This window comes from Lepus europaeus, chromosome X (assembly GCF_033115175.1).
Source record: "Lepus europaeus isolate LE1 chromosome X, mLepTim1.pri, whole genome shotgun sequence".
In the NCBI taxonomy this organism is placed as follows: Eukaryota; Metazoa; Chordata; class Mammalia; order Lagomorpha; family Leporidae; genus Lepus; species Lepus europaeus.
This window is the reverse complement of record NC_084850.1, coordinates 108108703-108129240: the sequence shown is the minus strand read 5'-3', so window position 1 is coordinate 108129240 and position 20538 is coordinate 108108703. Positions and strand designations below refer to the sequence as shown.

General features: G+C 41.1%; 1 protein-coding gene across 6 annotated transcripts in view; it reads left to right on the top strand.

Annotated features, from left to right (window-relative positions):
- USP9X (ubiquitin specific peptidase 9 X-linked) overlaps positions 1 to 20096 on the top strand; it is a 136846-nt gene extending 116750 nt beyond the window's left edge. For 4 of the 6 annotated variants that reach the window (XM_062183741.1, XM_062183739.1, XM_062183740.1 and 1 more), the window contains 10 exons: positions 148 to 271; positions 2472 to 2697; positions 3192 to 3321; positions 8484 to 8669; positions 9051 to 9271; positions 9353 to 9441; positions 16635 to 16791; positions 16932 to 17192; positions 17495 to 17590; positions 18504 to 20096. In XM_062183741.1, coding sequence (XP_062039725.1) covers positions 148 to 271; positions 2472 to 2697; positions 3192 to 3321; positions 8484 to 8669; positions 9051 to 9271; positions 9353 to 9441; positions 16635 to 16791; positions 16932 to 17192; positions 17495 to 17590; positions 18504 to 18641 — 1628 coding nt within the window. In that variant the 3' untranslated portion in view covers positions 18642 to 20096. The remainder of the gene's footprint in view (positions 1 to 147; positions 272 to 2471; positions 2698 to 3191; positions 3322 to 8483; positions 8670 to 9050; positions 9272 to 9352; positions 9442 to 16634; positions 16792 to 16931; positions 17193 to 17494; positions 17591 to 18503) is intronic. The other 2 variants (XM_062183744.1, XM_062183743.1) reach the window with 1 other exon arrangement.
- The last annotated feature ends 442 nt before the right edge of the window (positions 20097 to 20538 follow it).

Sequence of the window (20538 nt, the reverse complement as noted above, 5' to 3'; positions counted from 1 at the left end):
ATATGTGCCCTGAGAAGGGTTTTTTTTTTTTTAAACAACTTAAGGAATTCTCAAAAATAGTGGAAATGCAGACTTGTTTAGAAAATGGGACTTGAAACTGAAAATTTGAGTTTTTAGAAAAATATATATTCTACTTTTCTTTACTAGGGCAAGATCACCTGTTACCTGAAGCAGAAGAAATAACTATGATTAGTATTCAGCTCGCTGCTAGATTCCTGTTTACTACAGGATTTCACACAAAGAAAATAGTCCGTGGCTCTGCCAGTGATTGGTACATTGTTTTGAATTTTCATATCTATTATACTAAAATTTAATTTGGTTCTTTAATAGACTGTTTTTTCCAAACCGTGAGACTCTTATTTCAGATTTGAAATATAGAATAAAGAAATCTCTTGGTAGCAAATGGTGGGAAAAATCATTTAAATACTTAAGTCTAAACATGATCTTTTATTATTCAGAAACTGACTTGTGCCTCTATTAACTTTGTATCATATATTTGACATCCCTGTATAAAATATTGAGATTGAAAAATCTAAGCTATTTAATCATGACAATATTTTTAGCTTACCTGGATTAAACTCTGGTATAGATTAAAATGGTTTTTGGGGTAGATGTTTGGTGTAGCAGTTAAGATGCCATTTGGGACACCTGCATCCCATATCTAGGTGCCTGGGTTTGAGCCTCAGCTCCTTCTGATTTCAGTTTACTGCTGATATGCACCCTGGGAGGCAGCAGATGATGGTTTAAATCAGAGGTGTGGAATCTTTTCTTTTTTTCCTTTTAAAGATCCATTCATTTATTTGAAAGACAGAGTTACAGAGAAGCAGAGGTAGAGAGAGAGAGGTCTTCCATATGATGGCCCACTCCCCAGATGACCGTAATGGCCAGAGCTGCGCCAATCCAGAGCCAGGAGCCGCCTCTGGGACTCCCACACGGGTACAGGAGCCCAAGGACTTGGGCCATCCTCCACTGCTTTCCCAGGCCACAGCAGAGAGCCGGATCGGAAGTAGAGCAGCCGGATCTCAAACTGGTGCCCAAAAGGGATGCCAGCAATGCAGGCAATGGCCTTACCTGCTATGCCACAGTGCCGGCCCCAGAACCTTTTTTCTCCCAAGGGCCATTTGGATATAACATTATTTGGGGGCATATAAAATTATCAACTTAAAAATCAGCCTGCTTGGGGCCAGCGTCATGGCTCACTTGGTTAATCCTCCGCCTGTGGTGCCGGCATCCCATATGGACATGGGGTTCTACTCCCGGTTGCTCCTCTTCCAGTCCAGCTCTCTGCTGTAACCCGGGAGGGCAGTGGAGGATGGCCCAAGTGCTTGGGCCCCTGCACCCGCATGGGAGACCAGGAAGAAGCACCTGGCTCCTGGCTTCGGAATGGTGCAGTGTGGCGGCCATTTGGAGAGTGAACCAACGGAAGGAAGACCTTTCTCTCTGTCTCTCTCTCACTAACTCTGCCTGTGAAATAAAAAGAGAGAGAGAGAGAATGAGCAAGGCACAATTAAAAGCCCAAAGTGTAGTGTCAATACCTTTAATTAGCCTGCTATAGATTTATTGAGGTTTGCATCTCGCCTGCAGTTACCTTGGCAGGGCCTGCCATTCCCATCCATGGCTTAAGTAGTTGGGTTCCTGCCACCCATGTGGCAGACCCCAATAGAGTTCCTGACTCCTGGTTTCAGCTTGGCTCAGCCCCGGCTATTGGAGACATTTGGGGCATAAACAAGCTGATGGAAAATCCAGTGTGTGTGTGTGTGTGTGTGTCTACCTTTCAAATATATAAAGTTAAAATGGCTTTCTAAAGTTTCTAACTGTGCAAGTGTAGAGGCTGTTATGATACCTTGATTTAATAATTTTTACTTATCCAGAAGTAAGATACTGTGGGAATGACAGAATATTTGTTATTGAGTTTAGAAGAATTTGTTAGTGGATTTTTAGAAGACAATACAAGCTTTCACCAGTTTTTAACTATGAAAGTAGACCAAGTCATACTGTACTCATCTTTTTTTTTTAAAGATTTTATTTATTTGAGAGAGTTACAGACACTGAGAGAGAGAGGTCTTCCATCTGCTGGTTCACTCCCCAAATGACCGCAGTGGCTAGAGCTGTGCCAATCTGAAGCCAGGAGCCAGGAGCTTCCTTTGGTCTCCTGCATGGGTGCAGGGGCCCAAGTACTTGGGCCATCTTCTACGGCTTTCCCAGGCCGTAGCAGAGAGCTGGGTCGGAAGAGGAGCAGCTGGGACTAGAACTGGTGCCCATATGGGATGCTGATGTTTCAGGTGGAGGATTAACCTACTGCACCACAGCACCGACCCCGTCATTTTAATATTACTACTAGGAGCAACCATTACTGATTCTTTCCCCTGAGGCTTTTTTTTTTTTTTTTTTTTTAATTCTTCACAGAGACCCATCTCTCTACTATACAAAACCAAGTTAATGATATTCATAGATTTGTTTGTTTGTTTTAGGTATGATGCATTATGTATTCTCCTTCGTCACAGCAAGAATGTACGTTTTTGGTTTGCTCATAATGTCCTTTTTAATGTTTCAAATCGCTTCTCTGAATACCTTTTGGAGTGCCCTAGTGCAGAAGTAAGGGGCGCATTTGCAAAACTTATAGTTTTTATTGCACATTTTTCCTTGCAAGATGGACCATGTCCTTCACCTTTTGCATCTCCTGGACCTTCTAGTCAGGTAATCACACAGCTTTCTGATTGATTAAATGCTTGCCAAAAAATGTTTCCTGAAAGTCCAAATTACAAACAATATGTGCATATGTTTGATGTGTTTACCAAACTAACATACATACACAATCTAGTCTGTGAGTTCCATTAAAATTAAAGCATCGTAATAAATAATAATTACTGGCTATTTTAAAATATAAGGAAATTTTCTCTGTTCAGCTACATGTGGTAGTTTAATTATAAACTTACTGTTAAGTCAGTATTTTCAAGTTTTTCGTAATAGACAAATTTCTTAAAAACTGTGACACTGTGAAGGATTTATGATGTCTACCTCAGGTCTTCTTCCCTTTGCCATGAAGCAACTCTTTAAATAGTTTATGTGATCAATCCTTCTGGAAAGGAATGCTTGTATTCAACATATGTGCATGTCCTTTTTTAATGCAAATAGTTACATCATTTCTGCACCTTGTTGCTGAAAAACAACTAATGTTTTATGCTTTACAGGCTTATGACAACTTAAGCTTGAGTGATCACTTACTAAGAGCAGTACTAAATCTGTTGAGAAGGGAAGTTTCAGAGCATGGGCGTCATTTGCAGCAGTATTTCAATCTGTTTGTAATGTATGCCAATTTAGGTAAGATTGAAATTTTCATAATTCTGTTTTGATGTTTTATATTAAATGATGAAGTCATTTAGATCAAGTGACGAAATATGACCTGGTCTAAACTAGAAACAATTTTCCATAAAACTTGTTGTGAATTTTTTCTGAACATGATACTTTTTGCCTTGTACTTTAGACTTAATTGTGTATGTGTCTTGTCTTTGGTAGACACAGGTTAAAATCTGTATTAATCATGTTACTATCTCCTAAGGCGATGGTGCCAAATCCAGCTGCTTTTAAGATTGATTTATTTATTTGAAAGGCAGTGTTACAGAGAGGCAGAGAGAGAGAATCTTCAATCTGCTGGCTAACTCTGACTGCAATGGCCAGGGCTGGGCCAGGCAGAAGCCAGGAGCCAAGAGCTTCTGCCAGGTCTCCATGTGGATGTAGGGGCCCAAACACTTGGGCCATCTTCCACTGCTTTCCCAGGCACATTAGCAGGGAGCTGGATTGGAAGTAGAGCAGCTGGGACTCAAACTGGTGCCCATATAGATGCACTGCAGGTGGCAGCTTTACCCACCACACCAAAGCGCTAGCCCCTCCAGCTGCTTTGTGAACATAGTAATTCCTAGGCCCCAATCCACTGAATCAAGATTTCTAAGTGCAAGGAATCCATATTTTCAAAAGGTCCCCAGATGGTTGTGATGTTGTTCACCATGTTAGGTAGAAGTGTGTACCCAAGTTTTTGTTGAACTAAATTAAAACGAGGGATAATAATGAATATCTACTTAAGAGCTCACTGAAATTACCCTGTTGTTGATGATGTTATTTCTGACTACTCTCCTTCTCAAAGTAGCTTGTTCTTTCTAATACTATCTGATGACTTTTCAGTGATTGCTAATATTTACCTTAAAAAGTACGCTATACTGTCTTATACTATTGTGTGTTGATACCATTCAGATTTTTCTACATCCTCCCCAACAAGATTTCAAAGATCAAAGTTATACAGTGATACTCAGCAAATGTTCGCTGAGTGAGTAGACAGATAGCTAGGAAGCTCAGAAATCCTTCCATTGTCATTTGGGTGGTGGTTTAAATTTACATGTCGGTCAGGTGTTGGTGCACTCTTACCAAACCAAAATGAATTCATTGAGAGAGACATTCCAGTTACAAGTCTTAGTGATATGGAGTAGGCATAGTGGCACAATGGTTTAAGCAAGCATTCAATATGAGCACCTGTTCAAATCCTGGCTGCTCTGCTTCCAATTCACCTCCCTGCTAATGTGCCTGGGAAGGCAGCAAATGGCCCTGCCACCCATGTAGGAGACCTGGGTGGAGTTCCTGGCTCCTGGCTTCAGCCTGGTCCAGTCCTGGCTGTTGCAGACATTTGGGGAGTAAACCAGCAGATGAAGGGTCTCCCTCTCCCCCTCCCCTTCCACTTCCCTCCGTCCCTCTCCCCCCAGCTCTGCCTTTCAAATAAATATAATCTTTTTAAAAGATCAGTGATAATATGTATTTGGCACTATTAGGAACTGATTCAGAGACTTAGGTTTCAGTGACTTTTTTAAAAGTAGAAAAAAGTAGGAGCCTATGTTGTGACATAGTAGGTTAAGCTACTGCTTGCCACACTAGCTTCCCATGACAGAGGGTTGGTTGGCATTCTAGCTGCTCCACTTGCAATCTTGCTTTCTGCTAATGCAGCAGAAGATGGCTCACATCCCCCTGCACCCACATGGGAGACCCAGATGAAGCTCTTGGCTCCTGGCTCCAGTTGTTTGGAGCCATTTGGGGAGTGACCCAGCAGATGGAAGGATGAAAGATCTACAGACAGGGAGAGACAGAGCTCTTATATCCTCTGGTTCACTCCCTAGATGGCTGTAATGGTCAGTGCTGGGCCATGCCAATACCAGGAGTTTAATCCAGCTCTCCCATGTGAGTTGCAGGGGCCCAAACATGTGGGCTGTCTTCTGCCACTTTTCCCAGACCTTTAATAGAGAGCTGGATCAGAAGTGAAGCAGGCGAGACATGAACTGGTGCCCATGTGGATGCCGGTCCCTCAGTTCCCCTTTTAGACATTGCCTGTTCATAAAGCACATATCATTGGTCCACAATGTAACCTATTTACAAAATTTCCCTACTAAAAGCAAATACAGATCTGTAAATCTGAATATGAAATCCTTGAGATCATCCATGCTTTGAGATTCAGAATTGTTTGGATTTAAGAAAGACAAGATAGGGCCCAGTGCTGTGGCATATCAGGTAAAGCGCCTGCAGTGCCGGCATCCCACATGGGCGCAGGTTCAAGTCCAGGCTGCGTCACTTCCAATCCGGCTCTCTGCTATCACCTGGGAAAGCAGTAGAAGATGGCAATAAATAAGCTGTTGAATATGGCAATAATAAGACAGTCTAACGTCTAGTGGGGACTAAGGAAGCAAATAAGAAGATGCTTGCCATTAACTGTGTAAATGGCTGTAATAGGGAAAATAGAAAGTGCTGTGGAAGTATATCATAGAGGTAGTAGTATAGAAAACAGAAAGTGATGTAGAAATTGATTAGTTGAGCTTTCCATCCATTGTGAACAGCAGATATAAAGATGGAATAAAGTAGACATGGCTCATTGGAAGGGGGAATGAAAATTATTCAGTCTGAATAGAATTGTTATAAAATGGGAATGTCAAGAGATTGATGAGCAAGAGTCTCATGATAGTGCTATTCTGGCAAGCTTTGTAAGGGAATTTGAACTTAACCCTGAGGCATTCATGAGCCACTGTAGGGTTTGGAATCGACAAATCTTGTAGAAAGATCATGGGCTACAGTGTAGAGTGGATTACAATAGAGTAGAACTGGCAGGAGGGGTAGTTGAAATGATCTATAGGCAAATCATTGGAGGTTGTACTGGAGAACCGACAATGAGGAGGACACAGGCAGACAGATTATGGTGCTCTTTGCAAGAGGTAGAGTCAGTGGGATTTGGATGTTGGATAGTTAAGATAAGGGGACAGAGAAGAGATGCTCCGAATGATGCCTGGGATTCCAACTTGAATAACTGAGTAGATGAAGGTGATGTTTACTGAAGGGAAACACAAGAGGAAAAGTATGGGGAGAAAGATGATGAGTTCTGTTTGGGTAGATTGATCCGGAGCCTGTGTGACACCGAAGTGTAGATGTCTAGTAGAACACTGAAAAACTTTTGGAATCATCTGGATGAAAATACTTGGAACTTGAAGTCCTTAGCACAAACTTGATCATCCAGGAAAAGCATACAGTGTGAGAAGATAGCCTGGCCCGGGAACATTGAGGAACATCAGGGGTTTATTTGTTTTTTAAAGATTGGTTTTATTGGTTTGAGAGGTAGAGTTACAGACAGTGAGAGGGAGAGACAGAAAGGTCTTCCTTCCGTTGGTTCACTCCCCAAATGGCCGCTATGGCTGGCACTGTGCCGATCCAAAGCCAGGAGCCAGGTGCTTCTTCCAGGTCTCCCACATGGGTGCATGGGCCCAAGCACTTGGGCCATCTTCTGCTTTCCTGGGCTGTAGCAGAGAGCTGGATTGGAAGAGGAGCAGCCGGGACTAGAACCGGTGTCCATGTGGGATGCAGGCGCTGCAGGTGGAAGATTTAACAACATACTGTGCCACGGTGCCAGCCCCAAGGAATATTAGTTTTTAAGAGGAAGAGGAGCCGGCACCGCTGTTCAATAGGCTAATCCTCTGCCTTGTGGTGCCAGCACACCAGGTTCTAGTCCCGGTTGCCCCTCTTCCAGGCCAGCTCTCTGCTATGGCCCGGGAAGGCAGTGGAGGATGGCCCAAGTCCATGGGCCCTGCACCCGCATGGGAGACCAGGAGAAGCACCTGGCTCCTGGCTTCGGATCAGCGCAATGCGCTGGCCGCAGCACGCCGGCCGCGGCGGCCATTGGAGGGTGAACCAACGGCAAAGGGAAGACCTTTCTCTCTGTCTCTGTCTCTCACTATCCACTCTGCCTGTCCAGGAAAAAAAAAAAAAAAAAAAAAAAAAGAGGAAGAAGGGCTCTGAAGACAAGAAAGAAGTAGAAAGAGAGGAATCCAAGGAGAGGAAGGGGGGCTGTGGTTTGAGAACTGTCCTTAGCCTCACATAACTGTGACAGGCAGAAACCAAATTGGCATGAGTTGAGTGAGAAAATGAGGGAGGGAGTAGACACAAATGTAAGCATCTTTTAAAAAAAATTATTTGAAAGGCAGAAAAGGAGGGAAGGGAAGGGGTGGGCCAGGGCAAAGCCAGAAGCCTGGAACTCCATCCAGGTTTCCCATGAGGTAACAGAGATCCAAATACTTGGGCTGTCATAAGTGACCACCCCCAGAATGCTCGTTGAGCAGGATCCTGAAGCAAGGTAGCTAGGACTCCAACCAGGTACTCCAGTAGAGATGCAGACACCCCAAGGGGTAGCTTAACCCACTGCACCAGAATGCCCACCCTGAGCACCCTTTTTTTTTTTTTAAGATTTATTTATTTGAAAGGCAGAGTTACAGAGAGGAGTCTTCCATCCTCTGGTTCACTTCCAGATGGCCACAACAGCCAGAGCTGCGCCAATCCGAAGCCAGGAGCTAGGAGCTTCTTCCGGGTCTCCCACATGGGTGCAGGGGCCCAAGGACTTGGGGCCATCTTCTACTGCTTTCCCAGGCCACAGCAGAGAGCTGGATGGGAAGTGGAGCAGCAGGGACTTGAACTGGTGCCCATATGGGATACCGGCACTGCAGGCTGCGGGTTTGCCTGCTACACCACAGCGCTGGCCCCTGAGTGTCTTTTTCAAGAAGTTTGTGGTGGAAAAGAGAGAATTTCTTAAAAGAATTCTTTTTGTTGTTTATTTGTTGTTTGCATCATCCTTTTAATGATAAGAGTTGAGAATCACAGTGTAGGTTAGTCTCTTCAGTCTCTCCAGGTCATAGAAAGTGTTTATCTTTCCTGTGATCCAGTATGATTGAAATGTCATGGTCACTGGTTAACAATTATGATATTTAAATATAATTATGCTCAGTGAATGTTCTGGTTGAGTAATTCTCTGAATACTTTTTAACCATAGACACATTTGCTTTTTAAACTATAGACAAATATTTTAGATAATTACTTTTTTATTGATGATTCATGATGTTCTTGCCATCCTAATTTTTTCCTCTCATATTTTTCTCCCTCCTGTCCTACTTCTCCCCTCTGCTTCATTGTAGGTGTGGCAGAAAAGACACAGCTTCTGAAATTGAGTGTACCTGCTACTTTTATGCTTGTGTCTTTAGATGAAGGTCCTGGTCCTCCAATTAAATATCAATATGCTGAATTAGGCAAATTATACTCAGTAGTATCACAGCTGATTCGCTGTTGCAATGTCTCCTCAAGAATGCAGTCTTCAATCAATGGTAAAGTTTAGTTCTCCATTCTTTTTAATCATTTTTAAATACTGCTGGGCATACATAGTACTTGATTAAATGTAATTATGAAGATGTTTGGGGATAAAATAAAATGAATCTAAAGAGTCACATATCTTTTTCACATGTTTACTAGGCATACTTTATAGCTAAGTGACAGCTATAGCTAAATAACAGTGTTGGTATTTGAATTTTGTATTTCATCACCTGTAACTAATCACTTCAGTGGCTGTTACTTTCTTCATATTGATTAGGAAACTTGATTTAAAATGTTACTTTTCTTAAAAAAATCCACAGGGTGAAAGTATGTTGTATGGTTGTTCTGGCGAGAAGCTAACTGGTTTTTTCATTGATGACAAATCTGTATTCTAGGTAATCCTCCCCTTCCCAATCCTTTTGGTGATCCTAATTTGTCACAACCTATAATGCCAATTCAGCAGAATGTGGCTGACATTTTATTTGTGAGAACAAGTTATGTCAAGAAAATCATTGAAGACTGCAGTAACTCAGAGGAAACAGTCAAATTACTTCGTTTTTGCTGCTGGGAGAATCCTCAGTTTTCCTCTACTGTCCTCAGTGAACTTCTTTGGCAGGTTAAAGGAAAATACACATTCATATATTTCTATAATTTGATTTGTTATTCCTGTAAGTTATTCACTATGTCTTGTTTTTAGGTTGCATATTCCTACACCTATGAACTCCGACCATATTTGGATCTGCTTTTGCAAATACTGTTGATTGAAGACTCCTGGCAGACTCACAGGTGGATACTTTCTGCTACTGTAGTAATTAGGCTTGCCCAGGTGTTAGACATAAGTGACAGAACTTTTTTAAACCTCTTGGCACTCTAGTGAATATTTTATCTTAAACAGAAACTTAGCACAAGGGTAAATAATAAATTACCATCCTTCCCCTCACATTTTTACTCTTCCCTCATTGCCCAGGTTTTTCTTTTCTTTTCTTCTTTAAGGAAAAGTAACAAGCTTTTGGTAAACATTTGAATCTCACTAATGTTGCTATAGGATTATTTTAGTATTAATTACGTTACTCTTAGAATTGGTCACATGGTTAATTAGCTAAAGACAGTTTTTAGGTAAGTACATTTGACCCTTGAACATCTGAGCTGAGGTTTGAGCTATGGGTCCATTTATATGCAGGTTTGAGTTTTTTGGAGTTTTTTATTTTTTGAAATTTGCAACAATTTGAAAATACTTCCAGATAAGCCATGTAGCCTAGAAATATTTTTTAAAAGTTAAGAAAAATTGGATCGGGCATTGTGGCACAGAAGATTAAGCCACTGCCTGCAATGCCAGCAGCCCATGTGAGTGCCTACTTCAGTCCCAGCTGCTTTACTTCCAATCCAGCTTCCTGCTAATTTGCCTGGGAAAGGAGCCACAGATGGCCCAAATACTTGGGCCCCCGCCACACACGTGGGAGACCCAGATAGAGTTTCAGTTTCCCAGCTTCACTTCAGCCTGGTCCAGCTCCAGCTGTTCTGGCTATTTGGGAAGTGAACCAGAGAATGAAAGATCTCTCCCTGCCTCCCCCTTTCTCCCTCTCCTCCTCTTTCCCTCTATATCTGTAGCTTTGCCCGGCTATTTGAATGGCAGAGTTAGAGGCAGAAACAGAGAGAGTGAGATCTGTTGGTTCACTTCCCAAATGGCTGTAACTGGGCCGATCTGAAGCCAGGAGCTTCATCCAGATCTCCCACTTGGGTGCGGAGTCCAAGTACTTAGGCCATCTTGCACTGCTTTCTCAGGCCCATTAGCAGGAAGCTGGATCGGAAGTGGAGCAGTCAGGACTTGAACTGGCACCTATACGGGATGCTAGTGCAGGTGGCTTTACCTGCTATACCATAGCACCGGCCCCAAAATAAATAAATTTAAGAAAACTAGGTATGTCAATGCATGAAATATGTTGATACAGTCTGTTTTATCATTTACTACCATAAAATATATACAAATTTATTCTAGAAGGTTAAATTTACCAAAACTTAACCACATATAGACTGCAGTATGGCACCATTCATAATCATAAGAAATGTAAACAAGTATAAAGATGCAAAATTAAATCATGAACTGCATAAAGTTAGTAATTTTGTAGCTATTTCCTGTTGTTGTGCCATAAACTTTTTTTTTTTAATTTTAATTTGTTTGAAAGGCAGAATTATGGGAGAGACAGAGATCTTCCATCTGCTGGTTCACTCCCCAGATGGCCACAATGGCCAGAGCTGGGCCAGGAACTTCCTCTGGGTCTCCTACATGGGTGGTAGAGGCCTAAGCACTTGGGCCATCCTGTGCTGCTTTCCCAGACACATCAGCAGGGAGATGGATCAGAAGTGGAGCAACCGGGACTCAAACCAGCACCCATATGGGATGCTGGTGTCACAGGTGGTGGCTTTACCAAAACACTACACTTTTTAAGTGTTCAGAATGTCCTTTTTTTTTTTTTTTTTTTTTTTTTTTTGACAGGCAGAGTGGATAGTGAGAGAGAGAGACAGAGAGAAAGGTCTTCCTTTTTGCCGTTGGTTTATCCTCCAGTGGCCGCTGTGGCCGGCGCACCACGCTGATCCAAAGCCAGGAGCCAGGTGCTTCACCCGGTCTCCCATGCGGGTGCAGGACCCAAGCACCTGGGCCATCCTCCACTGCCTTCCCGGGCCATAGCAGAGAGCTGGCCTGCAAGAGGGGCAACCAGGATAGAATCCGGCGCCCCAACTGGGACTAGAACCCGGTGTGCCGGCGCCGCAAGGCGGGAGGATTAGCCTGTTAAGCCACGACGCAGGCCGCAGAATGTCCTCTTAAAATGCCATGTGACTCTTACCATGTATGCATGAGGAGTTACTTTCTCCAGTAAATTACATATCACAGTACAAAGTGTTCGCTTTCGGTTCTGTGTATTTTTCACCACAGAAAATACAGGAGAAAAATAGATGTTAATCAACTATTTATGTTACCAGTAAGACTTTGAATCAACAGCAGACTACTACCAGTTAATTTTGGGGGGAGTAAAAATTACATGCAGATTTTCAACTGGGGAGGGGATTGGTGCCCCAACTGGTATTGTTAAAGTGTCAGGTCTGTGTTCATTATTATGGTCCTGTTCTTCATAGTAGCTGTGTTCTATAAAGTCACTGTAAAAATTGAGTTAGCAAATACCGAGCCATTGTTCTTAGAAGGAAATTAGGTTCCTATGATCCTCTCTACGTTTTTGTGAACCAGTCAATACACATAACCTCGCTTTATGTGTGTTTCTCTTTAAAGTCACCTCATTTAATATATGTTGTTGACTCCTTCATTGCATTCACAGAGCCAACAGTACTTTTAACTTATCTAATACACATTCTCCGTAAGATGCATCATAGCATCTTACGTGCTTAGGAACAGTAGACAACACTTCAGCAGTACATGCTTGGGGGCCATTTTAAACACTGAAATCACCAACAGAAAGCACAAGTGTGTGGGAAATGTGGCACTACAGAAGACAGCAAAGGAGGACACTGGTTTATAGTATCAGCTGAAACCAGGCTGTGCGTGACTTTGACTTCAGGTAGGAATGTGCATATTGGGGAACTAAAATTTTTTGCTAATCTGCACATATCCACAAATAGACAAAAATGTACCTTGAGTGTTGATTTTACAATTATGAATGAAAATTAAGAAGTAGGCAAAATCACAAGTACAGGATCCATGAAAAATGAGGATCAACTAAAATTATTTTTCACTATGAAAAGTTGAGAGTGATGGCTTTTTGGTTTTTAGAACTCAGTTTCTTCAACTTAACTAGCCCTCCAACTTCTCCCAGAATTATTCTATTTGTTTTTTTGCAATAAAAGCTTACTGCATTGCTTTCAGTCAAACAATCTTTAGTAAATTATGGACTTAGAGTTGTCAACTACCAGGCTTTAAAACTTCCTTCCCAAGAAGGGGCCATCAAAGAAGGAGGTACCTTTCTCTGAGTGGAGGTGAGAACTTCCACTTTGATTATGGGCTTGTCTAAATAAGGTCAGAGTTGGTGAACTCAAGAGGCTTCCATAGCCTTGGCAGCTCATGACAGGAGCCTCGGGTGATTACTGATATCATAAATAAGAGTGTTAATTATTAAATCAACAAGAGGAGTCACTGTGCACTTGCTCCCTGTGTAGGACTTCTGTCCTTAATGTGTTGTAGTATGAGAATTAACAGTAAAACTACTCCTCAAACAGTACTTTATACTTTGTGTGTCTGTGTGGGTGCAAACTGTTGAAATCTTTACTTAGTATAGAGTTGATCTTCTGTATACAAAGATAATTGAAAATGAATCTTAATGAAGAATGGGATGGGAGAAGGGAGTAGAAGATGGAATGGTTGGCAATTAGGAGGGTGGTTATGGGGGGAAAACCACTATAACACAGAAATTGTACTTTCAAAATTTATATTAAAAGTTTTCTATAAAAATCATTACTCAAAAAAATTAAAAACTAAAACTTCCTTCCCACATGGATGATAGTATAAATTACGTAGTAGATTGCCTCCCATCTGTTAATATAAAAAAGAGAAACTAGAAAACAAGTTCTGTACGAACACAGTACTTATAGAGAAGTTTAAATCTTGAATATTATTGGGGATTGCAAATGCCAGAATTCATGAATTAGTATTTTCAAATTTATCACCATAGATTTCAAATAAATTAATATTGTACAAATATCATTAAACCAGATATCAGTTTTCTTGAGGCACAAAATTTAGTAGTTCCACGCTACAACCATCTACTTCAGCCAGCATTCAGCACCCCTCTCAAAGTATTTGAAACTCTTTCTAAATTGACTTTATAATGAAATCCAACTTTTACTGTTTTCTTTCTCAAGATGTTATTAGCATTATGCTTGTAACTTTAAATCAGTCACATCTTAGCTCTCGTTAGAATAGTTGATAATGGGCCGGCGCCGCGGCTCACTAGGCTAATCCTCCGCCTTGCGGCGCCGGCACACCGGGTTCTAGTCCCGGTTGGGGCGCTGGATTCTGTCCCGGTTGCCCCTCTTCCAGGCCAGCTCTCTGCTGTGGCCCGGGAGTGCAGTGGAGGATGGCCCAAGTCCTTGGGCCCTGCACCCGCATGGGAGACCAGGAGAAGCACCTGGCTCCTGCCATCGGGTCAGCGCGGTGCGCCGGTCGCAGCGCGCCGGCCACGGCGGCCATTGGAGGGTGAACCAACGGCAAAGGAAGACCTTTCTCTCTGTCTCTCTCTCTCACTGTCCACTCTGCCTGTCAAAAAAAAAGAAAAAAAAGAATAGTTGATAATGGTGAAAGTGTACATGCTAGATTAAGTGTGGGAAAATCAATTTTTGTACAAGTGTAATCAGATTAGTAAAAATGTGGATCATTGGCCCAAGCCTGAAACTAATTTCTCATACTAAGCTTTTGGTTGATTGAATAAACAGGTTTCATATATTTATGGAGTGTCTGCCATCTGCTGACATTGTAGAACAAGGCAGATAAAGATAGTATTGATAAAATGGCATTTGAAAACAGCTAATACTAGTGGGACAGAAATGTGATATGGCAAAAATAATTTAACACTTGACAATACTGAAGGTAAAAACAACATAAGCAGTTTTTCAGATTAAACAGCATGAAGCCTAGATGTGGTTGATTTGCCTAAATTTTTATTAAGCTTTGTGAGATTGCTGAATTTAAAAAAAGAAAAAAAGACCAGAGGCCAGCATTGTGGCCTAGCGGGTTAAGCCACCATCTGTAGCACCGGCATCCCACATGGGTGCCAGTTCGAGTCCCAGCTGCTCCACTTTCAATCTAGCTCACTGTTGATGCACCTGGGAAAGCAGCAGAGGATGGCCCAAGTGATTGAGCCCCTGCACCCATGTGGGAGACCAGGAAGAGGCTCCTGACTTCCACCTAGCCATTTGGTGAATGCACAGATTTTTATTTGAAAGGCAGAGTTTACAGAGAGAGATCTTCCATCCGCTGGTTCACTCCCCAAATGGCCACAACAGCCTGGGCTAGGCCAGCCCAGAACCAGGAGTGGGGAATTCCATCCAAGTCTCCCCTGTGGGTGGCAGGGGTGCAGACACCAGGGCCATCTTCCACTGCTTTCCTGGGTGCATCAGCAGGGAGCTGGATTGGAAGTGGAACAGCTGAGACTCTAACTGGTGCTAAAATCGGATGTTGGTGTTAAAGATGACAGCTTAACCCGCTGTGCCACAAGCAACACACCCCTCCAACAGTAGATTTCATGGATACATGTAATGGGGGGAAAAAAAAACTTTCTTTTTGGATTAGAACATTCTATCGTAAAATATAATGCACATAAGAATTTTTAAATTCTGACTGTCCAGATTTGATTTTTTTTTTTTTTTTTAGTTGAGGTAAATTCATCACTTCAGGGACAGACATTGGGTACAGTGGTTAAATTACCCACTGCAGCTCTACTTCCTATTAAAGCTCTAGCTCTGCTTTCTGTCACGGTTCCTGCTAATGCTCACCTGGGAGGGAATAGGTGAGAACACAAGTACTGCCACCCACGTGAGAGACCCAGATTGAGTTCTGGGGCTCCTGGCTGTGGAAGGCATTTAGGGAGTAAACCCCAGCAGGTGGAAGGTCACCCCAACTCCCCTACCTTTCAACTTGGAAAGATAAATACAATGCCATAAAGGAACTGATTTTTTTTTTAATTCATCCATTTTAAAGCATTCAGTTTACTGACTTTTTGTATATTTGCAACATTGTTGCAGCCCCTACCACATCCAATTTCAGGATACTCTACTACCCCAAAAGGAAACACAGTAGCCAATTGAGCAGTCACTTCCTGTTCTTGCAGCCTCTGACAGCCACTAATCTATTTTCTGTTTCTATGGATTTGCCTGTTCTGGACATTTCATAAAAAATGTAACTCTACAATATGTGCCCTTTGTGTCTGGCTTCCTCATTTGACATAATGTTTTCGAGGCTCATCCATGTTGTACCATGTATCAGTGCTGCTTTCCTTTTTATGACTGAATAGCATTCCATTGTATTGAAATAGATGTCTTTACCACATTGTTTACTGGCAGGTAATGTTTTTAACACAATAAACCAAGGTGTATTTTTGACACTACAATCATTTTTTAAATTATTTAAGGGAAAAACAGAAATGGCTAGTTGTTATTCTGCTACAGTTTGTCAGGAACTGAAATGAAACTCTAGGTCATTGATAAATCAGCCAAATTATACTGTTGCTGGTAAAAATCTTTTGCCTGCTGTACATTCCCATTATTAGAATTCAAATTAATTCTCAACTTCAAAATTAGATCAGGGGCCGGCACTATGACTCTGAGTTAAAGCCATGACCTGCAGTATCGGCATCCCATATGGGTGCTGGTTCAGGTTCTCCCTGTTCAACTTCCGATCCAGCTCCCTGCTAACGTACCTTGGAAAACAGTGCAAGATGACCCAAGTCCTTGGGCCCCTGCACCCACATGGGAGACTGGGGAGAAGCTCCTGGCTTCAGCCTGGATTAGCCCTGATTATTGGGGCCGTTTGGGAAGTGAACCAATGGACGGAGGATCCCTCTCTGTTATCTCTGCTTCTCAAATCAGTGTTTTTTAAAAAATTAAATCACTTGTTTCCTAGTCACTGGATCCTAACACCCTTAGAAATGCAATTCTCAACTAAAGCAGCTGTAAAACTTAGTTGTTAGCTTTCTTAAAGATTATATTACTCTGGGGTTTTGAATTTGCTTCTAGTACTGTATTTAAATTACCTACTTATCAAAATCATTTTGGTTGCTAATAAGTAAGAGCATGGACTCTGTAGTCACATTGCTTGACCCTACTAGCTGACCTGAGGCAAGCTGTTCAGATTTGGTATGAGCTGCTCTCTAGGTTTGAACGACAAAAATCAGACATTTATTGAGTGGCATGTAGTAGACACAATAAATGCTAGCTGCTGTTAGATTTTAGTTTTTATTTTACATTTGGTTCTCTTTCAGAATTCATAATGCACTTAAAGGAATTCCAGATGACCGAGATGGACTCTTTGACACAATCCAGCGCTCCAAGAATCACTATCAAAAGAGAGCCTACCAGTGTATAAAATGTATGGTAGCTCTCTTTAGCAATTGTCCTGTTGCTTACCAAATCCTGCAGGTGAGGATTCTTATAATTTTGTAGAAATCTGAATCAAATTTAAGGATTCTGTTCAGGAGAATCATGAGAATTTGCACTTGTCATTAAGTGAACTAATATATTCCAAATCCTCACACATATGGCTTTCTTTTTTTTTTAAGGGCAACGGAGATCTTAAAAGAAAGTGGACCTGGGCGGTGGAATGGCTTGGAGATGAACTTGAAAGAAGACCATACACTGGCAATCCTCAATACACTTACAACAATTGGTCTCCCCCAGTGCAAAGCAATGAAACATCAAATGGTTATTTCTTGGAGAGATCACATAGCGCTAGGATGACACTTGCAAAAGCTTGTGAACTCTGTCCAGAGGAGGTAAAAAAAGCCACCAGTGTGCAGCAGATAGAAATGGAAGAAATCAAAGTAATTTTTTACTTTATAGGCCAGTGTTTATGTATTAATGATAGTGTGGGAAAATTATGTCACGATTCTATTTGCTCTAATGTTTATGTCATTCTGTGTTAATGAGGGAGCCTTCTGGAGAAATTTCTGTAAAATTATCTAAAATGTTTTGGACAGTTTGTGTTTTCTATTGCTTTATCTGTAGTGAAAAAAGATTTAATGGATCTGTTTTGTAGATTTTAAAAACTTATGTCAAATAGAGAAGGTTAAAAATGAACTTGAATTTGCCTACATAATTCTTTGTCATTAAATTTTAAAATTAGGAGCCAGATGACCAAGATGCCCCAGATGAACATGAGTCACCTCCACCTGAAGATGCCCCTCTATACCCCCATTCACCTGGATCTCAGTATCAGCAGGTAAATAGGGATCAGCTTAAGGATGGCTAAATATGATCAGAAGAGGAATGGTGGGGTTGGCATTGTGGCACAGCAGGTTAAGCCACCATCTGCCATGCTGACATTCTATATTGGAGTGCTGGTTCAAGTCCTGGCTATGCTTCCAGTCCATCTCCCTGATAATATGACTGGGAAAGCAGCAGATGATGACCAGAGTGCTTGGGCTCCTGACTTTGGCCTGTACCAGCCCTGGCTATTGTGGCCATTTGGGGAGTTAACCAGCAAATGGAGGATCGATTCTGTGTGTGTGTGTAACTCTCTTTCAAATAAATTATAAGTTTTTTTGAAGAAAAAAAGAAGAATTAGCATGTTTGAAATTGCCCCTGTGGTATTTTCTTTAGTCATAGTTTGTCATCAACATAAAATATTAATCATTGTATAGTACAAAGAATTATGGAATTTCCTGTTAGGCTGAGTCTATAAGTGGGTTCCAAAGACATTACAATATGGCATTGAAGTGTAGGTCCTTGGCCCCAGATTCCAATGACAGTACAAATTACTGAAAATAAATGAAGATTCCGTCAGATTTCTATGGGCAGTAAACTATAAAATCATAAATAAGTTGAAGGGGCTCGGAGTCCCTTGGAAAAACTACAGTCCTGAATGCCCAATTGCATGGATCTGCATGGAGCCTGGAACGATCTATACCTTGAGACATTCAGACATTGTTTGCTATATTTCAGGGTATAAATAGAAGTATACTGAGAAGTGTGTATTCACCATGTTTGCTTAGTATGAGTTCGAGTGTAAAGCTTAAAATCTTGGCTGGTGAGGAGGTACAGAACAAGTCAGAACACTTGCAGGGTTCATCTCTTTAAAAAGGTTAAGGAACCAAATTTATGTTTTAACCTGGAGATCTCTTCTTCCCTCCTAGAATAACCACGTGCATGGACAGCCGTATACTGGCCCAGCAGCACATCACATGAACAACCCTCAGAGAACTGGCCAACGAGCACAAGAAAATTATGAAGGCAGTGAAGAAGTGTCCCCACCTCAGACCAAGGATCAGTGAAATGCACATAATGAACTGGCTCCATCAAGACTGTGCACCCAGGCCTTACAGTCCAACATTTTTCTGTGTCTGGCTAATATTTAAAACTAGAAAAACTATTCCTAATCAACATGGAGTGGAGAGTTTATTCACTGTCTTATCTGCAGAAATTTGCTGTCAATATATAACCCGCCTGCAGTGGAAAGTGTATAGTGTTTTGTAATAAATGGCCTGATGCTAATGTGTAAATGGCAAAGGTGTATATAGTATATTAATGTTTGACTGTTAATTCTTAAGCAAGAAACTTTTTCTTGATGAGACTCACAAATCTACAAAAACTACAAAAGTTAATTTTCTTGTTATACCCACTGCATTCTGCAACCAGTGTTGCCTGCCTCGTGGCAGTTGGATCAACTTCTTTACAAAAAAACAAAAAAAATAAACCAACAGCAACAAAACAGCCCATCCATGTCAGCTACACCAATAATTTGATGTTAATTCTTTGCCACTGGAGTCAGTTTTATTAAGAGCAATGTAAGGCTGGTAACCTTTAAATTATTTGGTTGATGTGGAAAATTGGTGATGTAACATTGTTTCTAGATTTTTTGTTGCCTTTTTATTCTGATATTAGGTTAATCACTTTGAAGCTATAGTTAATGCTGTAACATTTAGCATGGCTTCACACCAGGTTAGTGTAGCCAGTGAGGAAAAAAATTACCATAATGACAGCAGTTGTCCCAAAGTGACAGCTGTATCGCTCAGAGCTTTTCCTTTGTACACCTAGAATATAAACAATAAAAGGAGGGGAGAAACGTGACAGGCGGTTTGCAGTCGCACATATGTTCCTTCTAATGTTTGACAGCTCAGTCTTGGGTGGGATAAAGAACACTCAGGCATCACTCATGAGAATTGTAAAAGATTGAAAACAAATATGCAAAAAGTTGCTATGCCAGGATGCTGGAGCGTAATAGAAGACTGTCTTTGGTGTGCTTGTTTTGTTTCTTTGGTAGAGCTTCTTAGGTGAATCTTCTAAAACTTTCCTTCTGCTGGATCCCAGTGACGTGGAAGTCATCAGAATCCCTCAGTACTTGGAGTACCTCTGCACCAAGATGTCTGGCTGATTTTCTGCTCAGTCACATTTTACTTGAAAGCAAGAATTGTCCTAGCTCCTTTTCCATTACTCTCAAAATCTTAACCGTCAAAGCAGGGTCTAATTAAAGAAACTACTGGTTAGTTAATATAATTGAGGTATCACAATTTCAGAATAAACATTTGATTAAAGAAAAGGAACTCATCGGTTAATACTGTATTTAAAAGAGAATTGGTAACTTGAATGTGTAATTTTTGGAACCTGTCTAAAAACCAAATACCCCTGCAAACAGATACAGCCCACCCTATTCTATTTAAATATTTTGCTGTTTTATTTTATAGAAATTATTTTGCTGAATTCACAAATAGAATTTGATTTAAGAAGAACTTTTTGTCCTGTGGTGTGTTTTTGGTTTTTTGGTTACTTTTTTGTCCTGTTACTTATTTTTTTAAAGGACTACATATTAAAATTCTGTGCATGGCATGCCTAGGCATGGCACTGAATTCAGGATTTCAGTCACATTGAGTTTTTGCACAGAAAGATTTGACCTTTGACCCTATACTAAAGATTTCGAGAAAGCAGGATGTTGACACTGTAAAAGTTTCCTAACATTATCAATCTTGTACTTTTTGTATGGTTTTTATATACATGTATATTTAATGAGCACAAGCTTGGTTGTATTTTTTACAATTCAGTTAATAGGAAAACGTGTTGTCAAAAGGCTGTAGTTGGAACTGAACGAAACAAACAAAAACAGCATTGCATTATTTTGTGATTAAAAGGGGCAGGTGTTTAAGATAAAGCATTGGGTATCTTATTTGCAATACT